Source organism: Cydia amplana, chromosome 7, assembly GCF_948474715.1.
Source record: "Cydia amplana chromosome 7, ilCydAmpl1.1, whole genome shotgun sequence".
Taxonomy (NCBI): Eukaryota; Metazoa; Arthropoda; class Insecta; order Lepidoptera; family Tortricidae; genus Cydia; species Cydia amplana.
Genome location: NC_086075.1, coordinates 20212213 through 20234864, shown reverse-complemented (window position 1 = coordinate 20234864; position 22652 = coordinate 20212213). Strand labels below are relative to the sequence as shown.

Genomic DNA, 22652 nt, shown 5'->3' with positions numbered 1-22652 from the left:
TTTATATCTAAAATAAATTCCAGTAATCTCATTGGTACTATCTATTTTATATCAAGCGATGTAAAGTTATGTAATCAATTATCCTATCCATATAACAATGTCACTAGTTCACCCATTATTGTTTCAATTCCCAAGCCCTTACAAATGCTGTTATTATTCTAACAAACCCCAGAGCCTAGCAGATTAAGCCTAGGCTAGTTCTGAACAAACTACACTTCAATAACTTCGATTAGGAGCTGACAAAACAATAGCGGAGATATGAATCAAACCCTTGACAGTCCCAGTTGCGAGCTTGATTTGCATTCAACTCTGCCAAGCCCAAACCTGCTTTATCACCGGGTTTTAAGGTGGGATTTGCAAGTGTTAAGTCGAGGGAGTAAGTAGCTGGAACTCTGGGCCAGTTCCAATTTGGAACTGCGAGTTAAGTATGCCCTGGCTTATCGGATTGGACTGTAATTTGGACACTTTCGCAAGATGTCTGCGTTTTGTAATTTGTAGATAAGTAGTAGTTTAGTCGCCTACTTTGTTGCTTTGCTAAATGCTTATAAAATTCGTTTGCTCAATTTGTGAGTTGAATTGTCGTTTAACATCCTGTAAATATGATTTTTTTTTGGTGCTCAGTGGGTAATCAGAAGTCGTTTTAAATGAGTGAAAACCGTGTAAATATCGGTACTCAGTATAGGTTACTGAGTACCGATATTTACACGGTTATAGGTTACTGTTACTGTTAGGTATACTCAGTATACTGAATGAAACTTATCTGCTCTACAATACCTAATATTAGAATACCTACTTAGTAGCTACTGCTGATTGTACAGTCACCGAATGTTGAATTTCACTTCTGAAGTTGTTTTAGTGTGACAATGACTGCAAAAAAATTGGCTGTTTCAAGCCAATTTGCTTCTGATCTCGGGAGCGGCCCTAAAAAGTTGTTAAGTATTACCTAATCTATATGTCCACCTCATAATGTATGACGTATGACTTAACATTGTAACATCTTAGCTGTACAGTGTACAGCAAAACATGCGTATTTAATTTCGAGTCTGCGCCGGGCGCAGCGGAGCGCGATATGAGAACCGGAACCAACATCGTCAGTCAATCGGCGTCACCCGCACCCGGGAATCAATCATACTAGTGATGTGCCCCTGGGTTACCCTACCTGCACGGATATCATGGTTGAATTTGTATAAATGACTGTATGATAAAGACGGTGCCCGTCCCTTTTAGTTGCGTGGTGTTAAAAGTAAAAGGAGGCACGTATTTTATAACGTGGATAAATGCGTCCATCCATATTTTCAGCGGAATGTTTCGCTAGCAGTATTGCATGACGTAAGTAGTCTTCTATGAGGGGAAGTATCCCCACTTTACAGAAGACTACAGTCAGCACCTTGAATTAGCTGGTGTAGTACCTTGACCGTGTACGTCAGGTACCGGGAAAATACCCGTCTTGGGCAAAGGCACATCACTGATAACACCGTTACTCGCCAATATTTATTCACTACAGATTATGCACAACGGAATGTTGAATTTAATTTCTGAAGTAGTTTCTGGTTTAGTTAGTTTGAAAGTGATTGAGTATTCTAGTGGATTGAGCGTCAAATGCCGGTTAAAAGGAAATATTTTTTTAACTTTGGTGGTCGGTGTTTACTAAAACCTAGCACACCTTTTTTCTAACAAGCACAAATACCAAAATTACAGATGGTTAGGTTAGCCCATTTTCCATCGCCCATTATTAGTTTAAGAAAAGCCATGCTAATTTAAAAAGAAAAAGCTCCACAAGTTTAATAAGCTAAATACTCGTATTATACCGCAGGAAAATTCTTTCAGTAGAAAAGCTTTGAATAAAACTTGTGGCGTAATTAATTTGTGGAGCCCATGTCCGACGCACAACTTGTAACGCAATTTCAGTAAGTTCATGCTCAACACAGTGGCAGATAATAACAGTGGGATAGTTTTGAATAAAGTTGTTCCGTGTCCGACGTAACATGTAACGCAATTTCAGTGAGTTCAGGCTCAGGTTGGCTCAACAGTGGCAGATATTAACCGTAGGGGAAGGAGTAAAACTGATAGTTAATGAACTTAGAACGGACTGGTTGTGCCCGATTTTGTGCTTTGTTGATCACAAAATAAATTCATGTAGATTAGTTTAGCATAATTTATATTCCTATTATAAAAAGTATGATACAAAACATTATATCTTCAATCATACTGATCGCATACAGCATTATGTTTCATAGCTCTTTGACATTCACGATATTCACAATGGCTTCCCTAGAAAAGCCAAATGGCGATTTTCAAGATTGTCTAATTAATTAAAGATTGTGTAGGTACTGTTCTTCCAGTCTGCTGTGGTCGACGCGCGCGGGATGTTGCAACTATCCGCCTTTGAAGTGGCGCCGCCGCGGGCATACACTAATCTCATTAACTACTGGCCCGCGATTCCCTTCTTTACTGGGCTTAGGAAAACCAGTGTTAAAAGACCCTCCCCCCCTAAAGTTTTTTTAAAATGAAATTGTTGTCTTAAATTCTCCAATCTTTTGATATTTTCTTATAGAATAATTTCGGAAACTTCTCATATATTTCTATGGAAATCGAAATGTTCCATTTTCAAAACGTAGGTTTCCTTTATTTCTTGTAATTTATTTTTATTTATTTGTAATTTATTCCCTGGCGGATGGGACGGCCGCTTATCTGGGATGCAACTTGCGTGGATACTCTGGCGCCGACCCATTTAGCCGCTAGGTACTTCATTAAGGCCTGGCGGAGCGGCGGCAGCAGCTGAAGCTCTAAAGCGCCGCAAATATGCTGGACTATCAAGCAATCATTTATTTGCGGCGTTTGCGGTTGAGACTTTGGGACCTTGGTGTCAGGATGCGCTTAGTCTGTATAAAGATTTGAAGAAGATGCTCCTTGACACCACCAGAGATCCTAGGGCTGGCTCATTCCTTGGCCACAGAATCGGAGTTGCCGTTCAGCGGGGGAATGTAGCCAGCATTATGGGCACCCTTCCGCAGGGATCGGATCTGGGAGACTATTTGTGTTAAGTAGTTGTAATTTAGTTTTTATTTAATTGTAATTTATTTTATAAGGTGAATTTAACGATTAATGTGTTGAAATGTAATTGTTTCTGTATTTTGTGTTTTATATTGTATTAAATAAATAAAATGTTATTTATTTTTAATTTATAAGAACTTTTCCAACTTTTTGGAAACTCTCCGCATCATTATCTTTATGTGACTGAACATGAGTTTTTGTATGTTTTGTTCCTTCCCATGATTCCCACAAAATGAGCAGCTGTTAACAGCCGTCGATAAACTAATTTTAATTTTTGTACACCAGCACTTCAATTTGTCAGTGATATCTAAATCAAATTCATTAGAAGTGACGCGCGTGGGGCGAGCGGGGCTTATTTGTAGGATCATAATTGAACTGTTAAATTAGATTTACGAAGCGATTGTTAGGCAAGTAACGCGAATAGAAGCTAGTTCTCGCCACACTCCGGCTACTCGTCTACACAACAAAGGTCTTGTTGTGGTTACACCATGTGCACGCCCGTCGCACTTTGCTTATTCATATTATGATGAGTTAGTTAAGCAAGATAAGCAAGAAAATTAAATAACAAAATGATAATTTAGCGAAGCATTTTGACCAACGTAAACATGAAGGAGACAGTAAAAGGAAGGCATAAAAAAACTGGTGTACTCAGTACAGCGAGATGGATCTTGAGGGACCTTCAGTAAAAAGATCTTCACTATAAAATTCCTGTTTCTCCTATCACTACGTGCCTCTCACTCTTATGGAGATATAGCCACGGAAAAAAGAATGAGCGCCGCGCGAGACAGCTCATATTTGACCAACTGACTTTACAACAAATTTAATTATATTAAAATGTAATTTTGACAAAAAATTGTTTTAAAGCGGCTAGAGGTGGTGTTGTGAAAGGAATTAATATTTATTTTTAAAAGTCTTAAGGCTTTTTAACATAAACATGGATAAGGCAAAGGACACAAGTCACACTAACTCCGTGTGCACTAAACGTGACGACTTAAGATTCTTAGACTTAAAAGTCTAAATAAAATATCTAAACGATCGAATTAGATATGAACGTGAGGAAGAACCTCGGAAGAGTGCGGATAACTCGCTTAGTATTAAATTAAACGGAAGTCGGCTCGGAGGCTCGTGAGGCGCGCGAGGCATTTAATACTCTACCACCTCCTTCAGTTCACACCGACCGCACGGGATTTATTTATCTGAGAAAACATTTATCACCTAATATAGCCCTTTTAGCTAACCAGTACAATATGAAACCAGAATTGCTAACATAAATTCCGTAAAAACTGTGCGTAACAATTTTTTCGTGACTTCCTCTTTTGTTAACAGTCAGTTGAACTAAATAAGATAATCAGATATATCTACAGTCATTGGGATTGTCACCTGTTGACGTGTAATAACAGAGTCTTATTACGTACGAAATATCATTTGATATTTACAAGTTGCTTTTCGGTGAAGGAAAACATCGTGAGGAAACCGGACTGACCCCAATAAGGCCTAGTTTCCCCTCTGGGTTGGAAGGTCAGATGGCAGTCGCTTTCATAAAAACTAGAGCCTACGTCAATTCCAGGGATTAGTTGTCAAGCGGACCCCAGGCTCCCATGAGCCGTGGCAAAATGCCGGGACAACGCGAGGAAGATGAAGTTCTGTTTGGTTGTTGCAGACCCGGCCAAGAGATCGTAGACAGGCTCGGACGAAGGAATTCTTGCCCGTCACTGATTTTTATAATTACCTCTGAGGGTAGTTGCGTTCTTAGTGCGTTTAATTACTTAAATACCAGCTTAACGACGTAACTGACGTAAACACCAACTGACTTCCTTGCATACCAGCCCTACCTTTCAAAGTTAATCAAATTTTTGGTATAACCCGGAGTTTGAATCGAATTCACAGTTTCCGGTTTGCAAGCCGCACTTAGCAATAAGTCGCTGTAGTGAGCGTACAAGTAAAACAATCGGGCACTTAATGGAAAAATGGAAAGTTCTACAAGGCGTACCGAACTCGGCGACATCAAGTATCAAAGTTGCAAAAAACTTGAAAAACGCTCAAGTTCTGCTTCTAAAATTGAAACTTGTGAAGACTAAATAATAAAACGTAGCAGGTCTAATTTTAAAATTGCTACTAATAAATTACTAAGTTCAACAAAGAGAAAGTTTTAACTTTGTTTAACTTACGTACATACAGTAAAATTTCATTACGAGTACTCTTCAAGCACCGTAGCCTAGCGACATCTGTGAGAATTTTCCGGCACCTTGTTGAACTCTCGGTTAGTAACAAACACTGTTGCACGCGCGAGCTTCTCGTTTTCGTAGTTTAACCGCCACCCGATAGATGTCGTTGTAATGTCAAAGAGTATAATAATAAAATGTATAGTGTCGGGTTGCTAAATGATTCGAAATAAACCAAATTTCAAATTGTTTATTTAAAAAAAAATGTGAATAATCGTACTTGGAAAGTTAAATGCTCTAGTGCAGAAACCTATCTTTAGAATAGCGGTCGGCAACCTTTTAGCAGCCAAGGGCCACATAAGTAGTCATAGTCATAGTCATTTATTTATAATATTTTAAATATTACATGTTAATTTATTTAGGTATTAGGTTCCGTTGTTATATAATACTAAAAAGAATTAAATAATCAGCTTAATTAAGATATCAGGATAAGTACAATTACAATGTCAATTATTCAATTAAATTAGATACATTACATTATTATTAATAAATTACATTTACAAATTATAGTAGTTAACAGTAGTTAAAAAAGTTGACGTGGGCCGCACTTTGTGACTTCATCAGGCATTGTCGTTTGTCAATATTACATACAAAATAGCCAGGGAGGCTCGCAGGCCGCAAGTGAGAGGTTCGCGGGCCGCTTGTTGCCGACCGCTGCTTTAGATAGTTATGACCTTCTTTCAGAGCATAAGAAATGAAAAATGAAAATACAACTGTTACATTCACGTCTTATACAGACACGATTTCTGCTACATTCCAAATGCGACGAGCGTTTTCCCTTAGGTTTTAATCTGATCCTGACCATAGAGAAAAAAATACATAGAGTGCTCACTCCATACATCAGTTTTAGTACCAAAAAGACTATTAGCATCTAGCATCGAGTAGCGGAACTATCAGTACTGCTACTTGACAATAGATGTAGCACCGACCGGAAAGTCTTATCTCAACAGCATAAGAGTTTCCGGTCGGTGCTACCTCTATTGTCAAGTAGTAGTACTGATAGTTCCGCTACTCGATGCTAGATGTAGACACTGAAATTAATAGTCTGAACTGATGTATGGAGTGAGCACTCTTGTCTTTATTTCTCTATGTCCTGACGAACAAAGCGCCAATATCATCACTTATCAATGACTTGTTTTGGTGTGAATGTGCACTAACTAGCCCGTTTCTTAACAATAGCGTGGGTGTAACCGAACCGCGAACTTGCGGTCGCATTGTGGTGGCATTCGTATGTCATCCTACAAGCTCGGGCTTACTGATGCTACTTGAAATAGTTTAAGGAAAAGGAAAATATATATTTTCATTTGAGTATGGGAAAGGTCTTTGTATCTATGTATGTTGGTGTCATGTGTTCCACCGTTGTGAAACAACTAGTAGATAAGCTTATATTGATATATTGGTGAATGAGATGTCAATAACATTCGTTTTCATACCCTTGAGCCCCAAAGTAAAATCCTGTATGTCCTAGGACCCCTGGAACCCCTGCCAGGGTGTTTAATTTTTCGGAATGTTTCTATTCGCGTCTTAGAGCTGACTTTTCAGCTGACGCCATCTAGCGTCCGCGGAATTCGAGTGGTACATTTTAGCCAACTTTGAAAATAAGGATTTTTACGAAGAAAAATTAAATCATCATTCATACCTCCTGCAGCATAAGTGGCTTCTATTTACTTAAACTTGCAAGCTTAACATGTATTTTAAACACGTTTGACTAACCCCTCAAACTACACCCCTTGATTAAAATATACTCTTATCCTAAAGGAGAATTAAAGGGGCGAACAAAACAATTGTAATTTTAGCGACCATGTCCATTTAGATTATTTTAGATGGACCTTTAACCAATTTCGCCCTCACCTCAATCCAATTCAATTTTAGTTCCCTAGTGGGTTCCGTGAATGCTCGCAGTTAATTTTGTACACAATTACTATCAGTCCCTACGTCGCTAACTTATTGTGATAGCTTAAGAGTCGAACGGTAAAGGTTTTGGAAGCCAGTTTTAGCCGTATGCTGCAAACTACATCTCGTTATATAAATTGTTAGCTTGCTTGCTTTCCACCACAGTTCATCTTAAATGTTCATCAATCAGGAGGAGAGGAGGCTCTCCTCCTGATTGATGAATATACATAGGTCGTTGTAAAATAAAATGGTGTAGGTGGAATTACCACTTAAAATTTGTCCCGACATCGTTTATGGCTGTACTAACAATGTGGACACGTGATTCATTCACCAAGGTAAATATTTTTTGCACAAAAACAACACATAAGGATCTAAATAGTGTTTAACACTAATATTCGACTCGCTTGCACACTATAAACGTTTGTAAACAATTTTAACATAATTGTGGGGTAATATTCCCTCACAGAGGACAAGGTAGCCCTGTGGGTAGCCCTCATAGGGTAGCTTAATTAGTGGTTATTGTATGAAAGGCACGCGACGCGATCTCAGGGGCTGTCGATACCGATGCCGATTCGATACAGCTATTTGAACAGATGTTATTGTCATTCTTTGATGATGGTCAGCGAGCGTGATGGGCACTTTTGCATCGGGAGGGTCGCGGAGCGATTTTATCGGCTAAATTTAGTCTAAGTGTAATTTGTGTTTGATTTTTTAAGATTTATCTAGTTGATAATGAATAGTTTATAGTCCAATTGAAAAACTGTACTGTGTTAACTGTGTAAACAATGACAGGTCACACTCTGAACAACTTTTATAAGTTCACGAAGAAAATAGTGAACAAAAGTAGTTTTTCCGTAGAACACATATATAACACATCAGTTAACTATGTAATTAGCAATTTCGGGATTGATTCTAAATCTAAAATCAAAATCTATAGTAGTGTTCAGAATTATCTACAAATTCATCCTGCAGTTCGCAAAAAAAGGATGTGACGAACTGTCTAATAAAGGTCGAGAAACACGTACAGTCAAATAATTTAATTTCCTATCCGTATGTGACACAGTGACAATCAATATGAAAGTCGCTAGAGACCTCATAATAGAGAAAATGAACCTCATAATAGAGACCTCGCTAGATAAAATAAATTATTTGACTGTAGTACATACAGTAAACTAAACTAATATCGGCCTATTGATTGGCTTCTTCATTCTCATTTTAAGGTTGCAATAGTGATATGGGACATGCGTTCGCATCGACGGCCGGACGCAACTGAGGCGCGCGCAGGCGGCGCGCACGTATTTACGCAATGGTTGGAGCGAGATGGAAGACAGGACGTGCTACTCTCAAAATCAACATTCTCCGCGGTAGTTCTGAATTGCTGCATTTTCTACTACCCACTTCATGCAACCGGCGATTGTGAGCGGGATAGAAGATATGCCATCGCACTCGTGAGAGGCGCGATTTACGTCAAAGGGTAGATTATATTCTGCAGTTCTAAGATACCTATCTTTCTGTTTTTCGTAGGTTTAGGAATAGTATATAAGACGACGATGCATTTCAATAAATGTTCATTATTTAACTGATTATACCGCTGTTTGCACTGCTCCTCCTGCCTGGACTCCCATATCTGGTGACCCGGCGACGTTTAGAAGATGTCTGACACCGAAGATGGAGCTCAAGATCAGCGAAAAAAACACAAAGATAAGCCGCAAGAACCAAATACCGCATCGAATGCGCCACAGCTGCCGTCATCAAGCTACGATCTAGCCGGAATCTCCATCCAGTCCAAATTACTACCGTTTTGGCGCGAACATCCACGTTTATGGTTTGCGCAGTTTGAAGCTATCGTCGAACCTTTGAAGACAAGCGATGACCAGAAATTTCGATATGCACTCGGCGTTATGCAAGCAGCTGATATTCAACAAGTTAGCGACATCATTCTCAAGCCGCCATCCACTGGCAAGTACAACGCGCTGAAAACTCGTCTCCTTTCTGTTTACGAAAAGTCTGCCTCCAGGCAATTCCAGAAGCTCATCAGCGGTCTCGAGCTAGGGGAACAGAAGCCGACACAGCTTTTAAGGCGAATGCGAGAACTAGGCAAGAATATGGTACCAGAAGACGGTTTGAAGGTCATGTGGATGAACCAACTCCCAGTACAAGTACGCACAGTCCTTTCTGTCAACAACGAGTCATCACTAGACATTCTCGCCGCCATGGCCGACAAGATGTTAGAGCACACCGAGCCAGTCACCGTTGCTGCAGTCACACGAGCCACAGATTTTCAAACCCCGCAGTACAGCGAAAACACATTTTTCGAGAAGTTGTCCCAGAAGCTCGACAATCTGACACTCGAAATAGCAGCCTTTCGGTCCGGCGGCCGGCAACGCTATCGCCGTCCCTTTCGCTCTCGCAGCCGTTCCCGTTCGAGATCTATGTCAGCGCATGGAACTACATGCACTTCACGCAAGCCGGGTGATCCTGGGTGGCTCTGCAGATACCACTTCAGATTCGGAGACAAGGCACGAAGATGTGAATCGCCGTGCAGCAAGAAAACTAACTTACCGGAAAACTAATGCCTACACCGACTATGGCGGGCGTCGGTGTACCTTCAGTCAGCAACCGCCTATGTGTCATCGATCGCAACTCTCGAGAACGTTACCTCGTTGACACTGGCGCCGAAATATCTGTACTATCGTCGCATCATAGGAAGAACCAGATATTATCAAGCACCTACAAGCTTTACGCCGCAAACGACACGCCGATAAAAACCTATGGGGAAAAAACAATCACTCTCAACTTGGGGCTACGGCGCGACTACCGTTGGACGTTCATCGTGGCTGCCATCAAGACTTCAATCCTCGGAGCTGATTTCCTTCGGCACTACAAGCTGCTACCTGACCTAGATCAAAAGAAGCTCATCGATAAAACCACTGAACTGCAAGTCAACGCGTTAGAAGTCTCAAGCACTCAACAAACCGTCTATTTGATCAGCAGCAATCAAGTCTACTACGAGATCCTCAAACAGTATCCTAATGTACTGCGACCAATGTCCTTGAAAACGCCGGCCAAGCACAACGTACAGCATTTCATCGAGACTACCGGCCCTCCACTCTTCGCCAAGCCACGCCCACTGCCGCCCGACAAATATGCCGCGGCGAAGGCTGAATTCGAACGCTTGATGGAAATGGGCATCTGTCAACCCTCAAACAGCCCCTGGGCAAGTCCACTTCACGTCGTTAAGAAAAAGGATGGCACTCTACGTGTATGCGGCGATTATAGGCGTCTGAATGCCGTAACGCAACCCGATCGTTATCCGCTACCTCGAATTCAAGATTTTACGTACCAGTTGCACAATAAGAAGATTTTTTCGAAATTAGACCTGAAGATGGCGTATTTTTGGATACCCATGAATAAAGAAGACGCGCAGAAAACTTCAATAATCACACCGTTTGGGTTATTTCAATTTAACTCAATGACGTTCGGGCTCCGCAATTCAAGCCAAACATTCCAAAGATTCATGCACGACGTCCTGCGAGGCATAGATGGCTGTTTCTGTTACGTCGATGATCTTCTGCTGTCCTCTGAAAATGAAGAAGAGCACAAAACACTACTGCGACAAGTCCTAGAACGCCTAGATAGATACGGCGTAACTCTCAATGTCGATAAATGCGAGTTCGGACGAAGAAAAATCAACTTCCTCGGCTATGAAGTATCACCCGACGGCATCAGTCCCACTCAAGAGCGCATCGAAGCAATATCGAATTACCCAAAGCCGAAGACAGTCTGCGAGCTGAGAAGATTTCTAGGCATGTTAAATTTTTACCGTGACTGCCTACCACATCAAGCCGAACTCCAGTCTCAACTCAACAAGTATCTACACAACTCTAAGAAAAGCGGCCAAGTGCGAGTCGGACTCGCCCATGAAGGGTTCCGTATTTAGGCGATTTATGACGTATAAAAAAAAAACTACTTACTAGATCTCGTTCAAACCAATTTTCGGTGGAAGTTTACATGGTAATGTACATCATATATTTTTTTTAGTTTTGTCATTCTCTTATTTTAGAAGTTACGGGGGGGGGGGACACACATTTTACCACTTTGGAAGTGTCTCTCGCGCAAACTATTCAGTTTAGAAAAAAATGATATTAGAAACCTCAATATCATTTTTGAAGACCTATCCATAGATACCCCACACGTATGGGTTTGATGAAAAAAAAATTTTTGAGTTTCAGTTCGAAGTATGGGGAACCCCAAAAATTTATTGTTTTTTTTCTATTTTTGTGTGAAAATCTTAATGCGGTTCACAGAATACATCTACTTACCAAGTTTCAACAGTATAGTTCTTATAGTTTCGGAGAAAAGTGGCTGTGACATACGGACGGACAGACAGACGGACAGACGGACAGACGGACAGACGGACAGACGGACAGACAGACAGACATGACGAATCTATAAGGGTTCCGTTTTTTGCCATTTGGCTACGGAACCCTAAAAATGACAAGACTCCGATCGAATGGAACCCCGAATCAGATGAAGCTTTCAAGAAATGCCGCCAAAGCATATTGGAAGCTACTACGCTATCATATCCCGTTCACGGCGCTCCTCTATGTATCATGAGTGACGCATCAGACCACAGCGTGGGAGGATTAGTTCAACAAAAGGTTCATAATGTTTGGAAACCTCTGGCATTTTTCTCGAAGGCCCTGAGTCCGACGCAACGCCGCTACAGTGTGTATGATCGCGAACTCCTAGCGATTTACACAGCTGTAAAGCACTTCAGACGACTTATAGAAGGCAATGACGTCATCGTCTACACGGACCACAGACCACTTACCCATGCACTTACGCGAGCACCGAGCAACAGCGACACTCCGAGACCCGAGCGCCAACTGCACTTCATTAGCCAATTTTGTTCGAGTATCCAGTATATTCCAGGCGACAAAAACAATGTCGCTGACGCCTTATCACGAATCGAAGAAATACAATGTCCATCCGTCATCGATTTCGACAAGTTAGCCACCGACCAGCGCACCGATGAAGAATTAATAAAATTGAAAACTCAAGAAAATCTGAAGTTCACTGAAGTCACGTTACCAGCCATCAATAGACCAATCACGTGCGAGCACTCAACTGGGACACCACGACCGTACTTACCTATCGCTTATCGTTATGCTGCCTACAAAGCGCAACACGATATAAGTCACTCAGGTGTACGCGCAACCAGGAAACTTATGGCGTCTAAGTTCTTTTGGCCAGCAATGAACAGAGACGTCGCACTTTGGACCCGAGCGTGCATTGGATGTCAACGAGCCAAAATACATCGTCACGTGATTCCACCTATCGGCGAGTTCCCGCGATCTCAACGTTTCGAGCATCTGCATATCGATATCGTGGGACCCCTAAGAATATCAAATGATTATCGATATTGCGTCACAATGATCGACCGCTGCACGAAGTGGCCCGAGGCAATACCAGTACGCGACATAACAGCTGAAGTTGTCGCTAAAGTCTTGTACGAGCATTGGATTACGAGATTTGGATGTCCGCTACGCATAACGACAGATCAAGGCCGTTCCTTCGAGTCAAACCTTTTCAACGCTCTCCTGAAGAAACTTGGAACCACAAGAATACGTACCACTGCCTACCACCCTCAGGCGAATTCTCAAGTTGAAAGGCTCCACCGCACCTTGAAAGCCGCTCTTATGGCAAGGGGCGAAAGTTCAAGATGGTCCGAAGAGTTGCCTACAGTTTTATTTGGATTACGAGCCGCACTACGCAGCGATAATAACCTGAGTCCTGCATTGATGACGTATGGATCCCCACTACGCATGCCAGCTGATTTCTTCGTACCTACAAAGTCGACGATTGAAGATGCAGAGTTTGTACGACGTTTGTCAGAGATTATGTCATCACTTGTACCAGTAACCCGGACGCACGCCACGCAACTAAGACCTTTCGTGCATAAGGACCTTGCATCGTGCACCCACGTATTCGTGCGCAATGACACCGTGCGACCCCCGCTCACACCACCATATGACGGCCCGTTCGAAGTTCTCAAACGCTACGACAAGTATTTCAAGATACAAATGCCACAACGAACTACTGTCGTTACCATTGAGCGTCTGAAGCCAGCCTACATCTACAATGAAGACGTCACAAGCGTCAGCCAGCCTCCTGCAACTAGCCCAGACACACAGACGTACGTAACAAGATCGGGCAGAGTCACGAAACGTATTCGCTTCGCTTGAGAGGGAGTGCTATGGGACATGCGTTCGCATCGACGGCCGGACGCAACTGAGGCGCGCGCAGGCGGCGCGCACGTATTTACGCAATGGTTGGAGCGAGATGGAAGACAGGACGTGCTACTCTCAAAAGCAACATTCTCCGCGGTAGTTCTGAATTGCTGCATTTTCTACTACCCACTTCATGCAACCGGCGATTGTGAGCGGGATAGAAGATATGCCATCGCACTCGTGAGAGGCGCGATTTACGTCAAAGGGTAGATTATATTCTGCAGTTCTAACATACCTATCTTTCTGTTTTTCGTAGGTTTAGGAATAGTATATAAGACGACGATGCATTTCAATAAATGTTCATTATTTAACTGATTATACCGCTGTTTGCACTGCTCCTCCTGCCTGGACTCCCATAGTGATGTATAGGCCACAGTACTTGAATGCTACATATTTATATGTTGTTTTGTTTCAGTACCTGGGTTCATTCCCGGCGTGCGGCGGCGAGTGCGCGCTCTCCGACCAGCTGCTGCTCATGAAGGTATGTGCCTCCAAATAGGTAATCAAGATCTATGAGTAGGATTCCTGTCAATAAGATACCTACCAGATGGACCACAGAGTTACTACCTTTGCTTGCATAGACTTAACATTATTTGCAGTAACAAAGATGGTCGAATCGAATAATAAATACTTGACATAAAACGTGGCAAGTGACACACATCGGATCACACGCGACCCTAATACCCAATACGTAACAACTGAAAAGTAAAACATAAACCAATCGAATATGAACGGGGTCATTTGTAACAAAATGCAACAGTATCTAAAAATAGTGCTACGAGCGTAGGTTTTAGACGGCACTAGGTCAGGCGCCCTTCACATGTGGGGCGGCCTAATGAATGGGCCCTACGAGTGGCAACGCTTTGTGACCTGGAACTTTCGGAGCTTGGTGGACTTTTTTATGTCTGTGACGTTGCTGTGTTTTCCAGTTTGCTTTATTCGACAAATATGGGGGCTTAGCTAAGATGACAATCATACATCGTCAAACAAAAAGTTAAAATGTATCGGGACGACAGATGCTACGAAAAAACACAGGATTATTGCCATACACATGTACATAGTGCATAATTGTTTTCCATCGTATTTTCTCGGAAAAAACGTATTTGTCATGCTACTTCAGTCAACCTTAGTACTTTTTCTACCGATACTGACTGAAATAGCAAGACACGTTCGTTCGTTTCCGTGAATTCGATGATACGGAAAATAATTAAGCAGTACATCTGTACATTATTTAAGTTTTTCTTGGCGTTTTCTATCAACGATTGCCATCTTGGCTAGGTCCCCAGTTTTAATTTCTAACCCCAGTGTTCCTAAATTAGGGTGTCTTTGAAAAGAAAGGTAGGTAATTATAAACCACTTCAAAAAATAAGACCACTTAATTCCGTCTTCTTGAATTTGAAATTCAAAAGCTATTTCTGTCTAAAGTCTCGCATCGAAGCTTAAAATCTAGGGGACATACCCACCTGGGGCCACCTAGGTCTTATTATATACATTTAGTAAATAGGTACTTATACAATTGTGCCACAGTGCATTTACCTCTTAGATGGTGCATTTTGTGACGAGTCACTCTACTCACAGTCACGACACATTGGCGCTTTAGCTCAATTCAGTTTCTTCCTCACATACCAATGCAAATTCCAATAAAAAAAGTATATGTACTCGTAAGAATAAAAAAATAAGGGATGAAACAAAACGTGCCAAAAGTATCAGCTACCCTAAAATACTCTTCCAAATATAAATATAATCTCTAGAGTTAGCGTTTGAATGTATTTGGTACAATGGACCTACGCGATGAGCTCTCCGTCATCGACTTCCTTTCCACAGCGCGCTGACTTAGCTTATATGAATTATGGTGAATGTTTACTTATAAATTAAAACGCGCAAAAAAAAAACGCTTTACAATGCGGAGTCCATCAGACGTAGTTCATGGGACTTTCATTGCCTAGGCACCCTAAGTTATTCATCCCTCTCTGCGTCCCCTTTTTTCGGTATTCTTTGTGGCGGCGCCATTTCGCAGTAGGTACTTGGGGGGCAAAACTGCGTGAAATCACAAACAATGGTTTGATTGTACGTTTGTGCGTATTATGCGTATCATTTCATGATATTTTTAATTATAATTTAGAGCATAATGTGCTGAAAAGCGACTGGAAATTAACTAATTTAATATTTCATACGTAACCTAATTGGTTAATCTGAGGTCTGAAACCGCGTTTTGCAGTTTTGAAAGTCGCGCGCATCTTCAATAATTTCATTGCCAGCATAGAATTTTTTATTCGAAACGAATGCTTGACAAAATGAAAAATCGATACACATTTCCCTTATTTACATGTAACTAAAGTACCTGCCGACAGTGCCTATATAATCAAAGTAAATATTGGACGTGTTCTGTATTTCACGACAGCTATCTTTAATACCTATGCTATAAATAATCTACAACGTTAAGGTACTTAAGGCAACATGGTACCAGACATTTTGATATTTAATTTAGTCAATTAATTGATTTTGCCAAGAAAGTTTCCTGTCTGATCATTACACAACGTATCGCGCAAAAATATATACGAGTAGGTATGCCCTCTATATTATCTAGGTATTAGGTATGTAAATAACTGTTTTACGTATTTTGCGCATTTCAGTGCAAACCATTATTGCAAGTGACTTCGAGAGTTTTGGAGTGTATGAAAATTTACTAATAAGCACTATACAAGAGTAGCGCGAAGACTGGCGATAAATCAGACTGAAGAGTGTGGCTTTAATTTGCGCAGGCGGTGTGGTTGGGAGGCACGTTGTTACATAGAGCGGAATAGCGCTGTCACACCCTACTGTGAGAAACGCTCCTTGTTTCAATTACTTGCACCTTTTATTTCGGTTTTGTAATCGTGAAACACGTATTCATTGAATGCGTATTAATTAATAATAGCATCTGTAAATTGAAAGCGTAAACTTTAGTGTAGTTTCATTTATATTTGCGCCTGAACTTAGGCATATATTAGGCTCTGCGGTAAATCAGCGCTTTGTTGAGTTGGGATAATTTTATTTTGTTATGCACATTTACTTTTGTTGTTTATATACCCTGTATGTGTGTATGTGTAGGTATAAATGTTTAGGTGATCAGTTTTGCACTGTAAATTTGGTGTATATGATACATATATGACAAACCGAGTCTTAACTTAACTTATAAATTAATTTCAAATCTGAAGTTCCAACGGTTATTACGCTAGTGCACTCTCTGTCCTATAGTTATCAGCGCTGTGGAGCCTTAATCCGCAGCATGTCTCGCGTCCTTTCGATCCGATAATGACGTCACAAACTTCACGCCTGGAGTGTGCGAGTTGGACGGATACAAGTTTTAACAAGCTTGTTACTAATTAATTGTCACCTACTTAATTAGTAACATTACATCAAAGTTTGTTTGATTGATTGGATTTAATTAATATTTTTAGGACCGTTTCCGTTTTATGTAAAAGTTAATATTTTTGATAAAAATTGCGCAAGTTTGACCCTTATTTCGTTTTACCCCTTTTCGAAGAAGAGGGAAAAATAAGTTCAAAGGGGGTTTGATGCACACTTCGCGTTTTCGCCATGTTTTCGTTATTGTACCCCTATTCGAAGAAGAGGGATCTTTAGGCTTTACTAGGGTGTTCCAAATGATACTCAGCAAAGGGATGGGGTGGGAGTAGTATTTGTTGGTAATTTCACCAGCACGGCAATTTATGAATATTATTGTCATAAACATAAAAATAGTAGTAGAACATAGTAATTGAGGCCTAAACGTATAAGTAATAATTTTTTGAATTGAAGAAAAGTTAATTTTGAAAAGTGTCTAATAAGTAGAGCAAGCGTTCGGCTGTTTTTAATTTACCCAACTGACAAAGGGAAAGTAATGTTCTTTTCTAACGTTTACATTAAAGTAAGTCGGTATTAAGTTCACAGCGGCATATAAACATTCGCCAAGCAATTTAACTCGACTGTGAGCCGGTCTCTACTAACAATTAACATTAGTCTAACAAATATCCACATTAAGAACGTTGCTATAGCCAAAAACTACGTTGGTCATCCTAGGCGATAAAACCAGAAATTAGACTTCACCACTCCGGTTCAATCTATCGTTAAGTACGCTTTGTATCCTTAATACGACTTAACATTTTTTGTTTTTCTACGTATTTATGAACAGGTAACCATTCGGAATCAGGCTACACCAGTATTCCAGCAGTAGTAATACAGCGCGACATTACTGCTGCTTGCATAGCTGCGGCAAATGTCAAAAATACGAGCAGCCAATAATCGATATTGACATTTCCGGCAGCAATACAGGCGACAGTAACGTGACACTGCAATGTAGCCGGCAGCAATGCTTGAGTACTCTAAATCTGAACGGTTTCTTTATTGGTGTTTCAGTTGGTTTGGGATGTCGTGAATAGCTAACGCCAGGGACGCTCGGGGCTAGATCCAGATGAATTTCTCCTCGCTTCACACATAAACCGGCAGTATAGACATATACTACGTACGCAGGAAGTTGTCTATCTTCAAAACATGATATGTCTTATTGATATTTAAGTGTTATCGTTGTGGTTGATAGAGATTCGGTCAATGTTCACCATAAGTGGTTCACATTAAATTGGTTTGCCTTTAGCATTTTGTTAGCTTGACTCATCTCTCTTATTACGTAAGCCTAAACCGCCAGAATTCCAACCACAGTATTCGTATTGTCTCCAATCAGTGCGGGTTTGATTCCCGCGCGCGCCAGCACGCCCCCGGGACTACTTTGCTTACAGCTGTTCCAAGGATAGGATAGGGATGTAGCGATTGCGATAGTCTTGAGTTCAGAACGACAAAACCTTTAACCTGCCTGACCTTTCATGATCACAAATCACAATTGTCATTAGGCCCACAACAAATAGATGTTGTAGTGGAAAGTTTTATATTTTATTGTACTTAGGTACTCAATAATACCTACTATAATAATATATACTACATAATAATTATATTCTAAGAAACAAAGAACATTGTTAAATTATCTAAGTATAAATCAAATTACCAATACCTATTTAGGCTTAAAATTTTAGGGACTCAACTCAACAACTCTGGCGAACAGTCCGTCAATCAATATCCTTCAAAACGTCCCATCTCTAAAACCTCGCATTGCGTAACTTGTCGACTTACGTTTATATTTATTGCGCGCTGCTTAACGGTCTCTTAAATTGTTCTCTCATTAATTCGGTTCTAAATGCAGATTGTGTACAGACAGACAAACTGCTTTTACGGCCTGACCTTGTCACGACCTTGACGTTTTTGTTTATGTAACACGAGCATGAATAAAGTATATATCTTACTGTAAAAACGTGTGCGAATGTGCTTGGTATTTTATGTTTATCCGAAGGTTGAATTCTAATTGCAGCGACAAATACATTTCTTTCGGCAGTCGGCAATACAGATGGCAGCAAGTGTTGCGGCAAGGCAGTCACAATTGGAACTTAACCTTTACGGAATATGGTAAAAACTAATTAATGTCCAGTTGCACCATTCACTCTTGACAGACTGATCAACGGCAAATCACTTATTATGAAAGGTAGTATAGAGAAATATAGTATTACAATATATTACATATACAATATAGTAGAAAAATACACGTACAGGCTCTGTCCGGAGGCGCAATAATTATTAGGCTGTGTATATTTTGATAACCATACATAAGCTTAGCCCAAGCCTTGGTCGTCGCAGATTAACGACAAATGTTGACGACATTAACAACATTTAGCATTTACGACCTCCTTAACGACGTGTGCGAGGCGCCTAATTGGGTGCGTGCGAGCGAGGGGTGCTAACGAACTGTGGACCCATATTTTATTACTTTTTATCGAGTTAGGTAGAGTTAATGGACTAGTGGTGTGCTGTTTAGTAATATAATAAGGGGAGAAGGTAGTAGTCCATTTACTCATAGTCTAGCCATTTTTAATGATAAAAGAAGCAAGCGAGCAGACTAATCGCTCCTTGGTAAACAACATCCGTCGCCCATGGACAGCTGCAACACCAGAGAGGTTGCAAGTGAGTGGCCAGCATTTAAGATGGGAATCCGCTCTTTTCTTGAAGGTCAAACCTTCATCACAGGTCATATCAGTACATATATGCACTGCAGTCACAGTTCATTTCCTTTTACATTGCGAATATAAAAGTATCTATTAGAAGTTTTCTAATTTGCAACTTTTTTAATGACAATGCAATGAATTAATAACTTGTCGAGCTATGTGAGATTGCTGCCGATTGTTTCAATGTTTCCCTGAAAATCAATATCAACCAAATATATACTGTAGTATGCTTATTACTGTGCTGGTGCTACGCTATGTTTTTCTAGATAAATTATTTGTATTTGTATGTATCTAATATGATAAGATAGCCATACAATATATCGACACTCCTATTTATTTTGTGCCTCGCCAAGCAGTATTTTCTGAAACAGTAGTTAAGTAAGGTACCTAGATAGATAAGGTTGGCACTAATATTGGATGCCCGTGCCTTTGACACTATCTGCTAGATCTATTGAGCTACCGATATTGACCGAGCGAGTATTGATAGTACTTATACTCGAACAATATTGTACGCTATCATATGAGAAACAAGGTCCAAAATGTCATTTTAGATAAATTTGACTACTAGTTCGGGGGTTAGTGTATAGGCCAATTATTATCTTTTAGATCTTTTAATAACCTAATCCTATTTTTTTTGTATAAGTATCTTTCTTTTCAGTGTTTGTGCTTACGAATAAATTATTTTCTATTTCTATAACGTCTAATGAGAAACTCAGAACTGTGGAATCTAAAAGATCTTATGCGGTTACAGAGGATTTTTCTTTCGCGAACGCCCCGGCTCCGGCTATGGAATAAACTTCCTGACGAGGTTTTCTTAAAAAGGGTTCTTTAATAAGGAGTATTTTAAAAAGATTAACATGTCACACCCCTGTAGTTGCAAACGTGTAAACGCTTATTCAATTTTCTAGATGTATTCTTATTTGTCATATTAATTTATTACTTTGGGTACTATTCCTAATGAAAACCGCCTAGGTTTGTCTACACATACATCAGCGTCAAGTAATCATGCAAGAGTGCGCACACAGTGGTAAACTACACAATATAATACCTCGATCGTTACTCTCCATGAATCCTAAGCTCATCACCGCGCCGAGTTAAGCGCCTCGTAAAACTGGCAACCAACCTTACTGATTAATAATGATTAACTGAATAACTTAGGATGATTCTATGAGAACCACTGGATTTATTATCTAATATGTCGCTAAACTGTATTCATTAATGTAAAGTGGTTAATAAAGGTAAACACTTTTAGCTGTGTACCTCGCCATAAGCTTATAAATAAAATAAAAATACGGTTTAAGTCGTTGAATCTTCATCACAGCGAACACAATAGTTGCGACCAGTGCCATATGATCCTTATCATCATTATCATATCAGCCCTTCATCGCCCTCGCTGAGAATAGGCCTCTCTTCTAGTACGCCACTTGTCCCGGTCCTGAGCTAATCTCACTCAGAAGTGACCCGCAATCTTCCGGATGTTGTCCACCCAACGAGCCAACGGACGCCATGATAGATGCTACTGGCGCTTAAGTCTTTTATGCCAATTTCCGCCATTCTAAACAATTCTAACTACCGAACCTGCTCACACATTTTTACGAGAATCGGCTAAGATATGCGAACTGTAAAGGAAAACATGTGGATACGGACATTCGAAAGCATTTTTGCGCAATCTGAAACGCGGTTTACGCTAACGCTCGCGGTCAATTAATAATGTTGTTTATGAAATGAGTGACGTCAATTTATGTGGCAAATACCGCAGCGGCAAAAAGTGTGGCAACTGATGATTTTCATCTTTTATCTTAATTATGGCATTGTATTTCGACATCGCATAGTACGAGGAATATAAATGATTTTCTTAAATGCTTAAACATCCCAATCGCAGTCTAAATTGAATCCCGTGACGTCACTCATTTCCAACTGATCCGCGAGTGTTTGCTTGTTTGTTCGTGTCAACTCGTAACTCGATAGCGGTCTAATGGCGGCGTGGGCGCGTACAGAGGAAAACAGCGAAGATACTCGCTTAAATAATTTATTTGGTACGCAATATAATATTTAAAACTTTCGCGGTGTGAACACATATTAGACCCGTCTATAAATGTGAGTTAATATGTTATTTGGTACGGTTGAAGTAGAAATCATTATTCAACCGTATTATTCAGGCGACAGTTCATTCCTTAGTTTAGCTGAAGAATACCTACATTTAGATCGCGGTTGCAGCAGCTTTACCTACTAATCACCGTTACAGCTGCTTCAACGCTATGCTATTGCAGTCGCAATCTGCATACATATAACTTAGACGCTACTATTACCTACTGGCCCCACAGTAAGTTCAATAAGGTTTGTGCTGTGGGTACTAGACGACGATATATAAGTATATAATAGATGGATAAATACTTAAATACATAGAAAACATCCATAACTCAGGAACAAATATATGTAATGAACACAAATAAATGCTCTTACCAGGATTTGATCCCGGGACCTCTTGCTTCCGAGGCAGGATCACTACCGACTCGGTTAGGGGGCTGTACAGCATTGAAGGTACAGTAGTTAAATAGATATTTATGGTATAGAGTTATAGAAAACAAAATATGTACGGAAATATTGAGCTAACTGGTTTCGTTAATCTTTAGCAGCTAATTTCATTTAAACCGTGACGTTTGTACGCCCACACTCGCAATTGTTTTACATTATGTTGCGTTATGATGGCTCCACATGATTAATTCCTAGAACCGCTTTTGCATGAAACGGAAAAATTATACGCGTGGCTTCATATTTAGGAGTATTTATAGAAAGCAGCTGCGAGCAGGACAGGGCCAGACAAATACGCGATTAAAGTACTTATACAAGTAAAGTAGTACCGTATTAGTGTTAACCTTAAAAATAAAAATTATCCGCGACCACTCTATACTAGTCAAATGATACATTTCTATGTAGGTTTCTATAAAAAAATCGAAATGCTGGAATTACTTTAGCCATTTTCTAAGAAATAAGCAAAAGTAGCAGCTGCTCCAAACCGTACACAAACGTAATAAAATTCCCGGCTCCTGTTTCACTTTGAACAATATTTTTATGACTTCATATTTCTTGAAGTTTCCTGCAATTCT

General features: G+C 40.3%; 1 protein-coding gene and 1 long non-coding RNA gene across 3 annotated transcripts in view; one reads left to right on the top strand and one right to left on the bottom strand.

The window, feature by feature from the left end:
• LOC134649685 (uncharacterized) overlaps positions 1-22652 on the bottom strand; it is a 208930-nt gene that overhangs the window by 16117 nt on the left and 170161 nt on the right. The window lies entirely within an intron of this gene.
• The window catches only part of LOC134649576 (EGFR adapter protein-like), a 109054-nt gene that overhangs the window by 6356 nt on the left and 80046 nt on the right, over positions 1-22652 (top strand). For both annotated transcript variants that reach the window (XM_063504382.1, XM_063504381.1), the window contains exon 2: positions 13878-13943. In XM_063504382.1, the coding sequence (XP_063360452.1) occupies positions 13878-13943 (66 nt within the window). The remainder of the gene's footprint in view (positions 1-13877; positions 13944-22652) is intronic.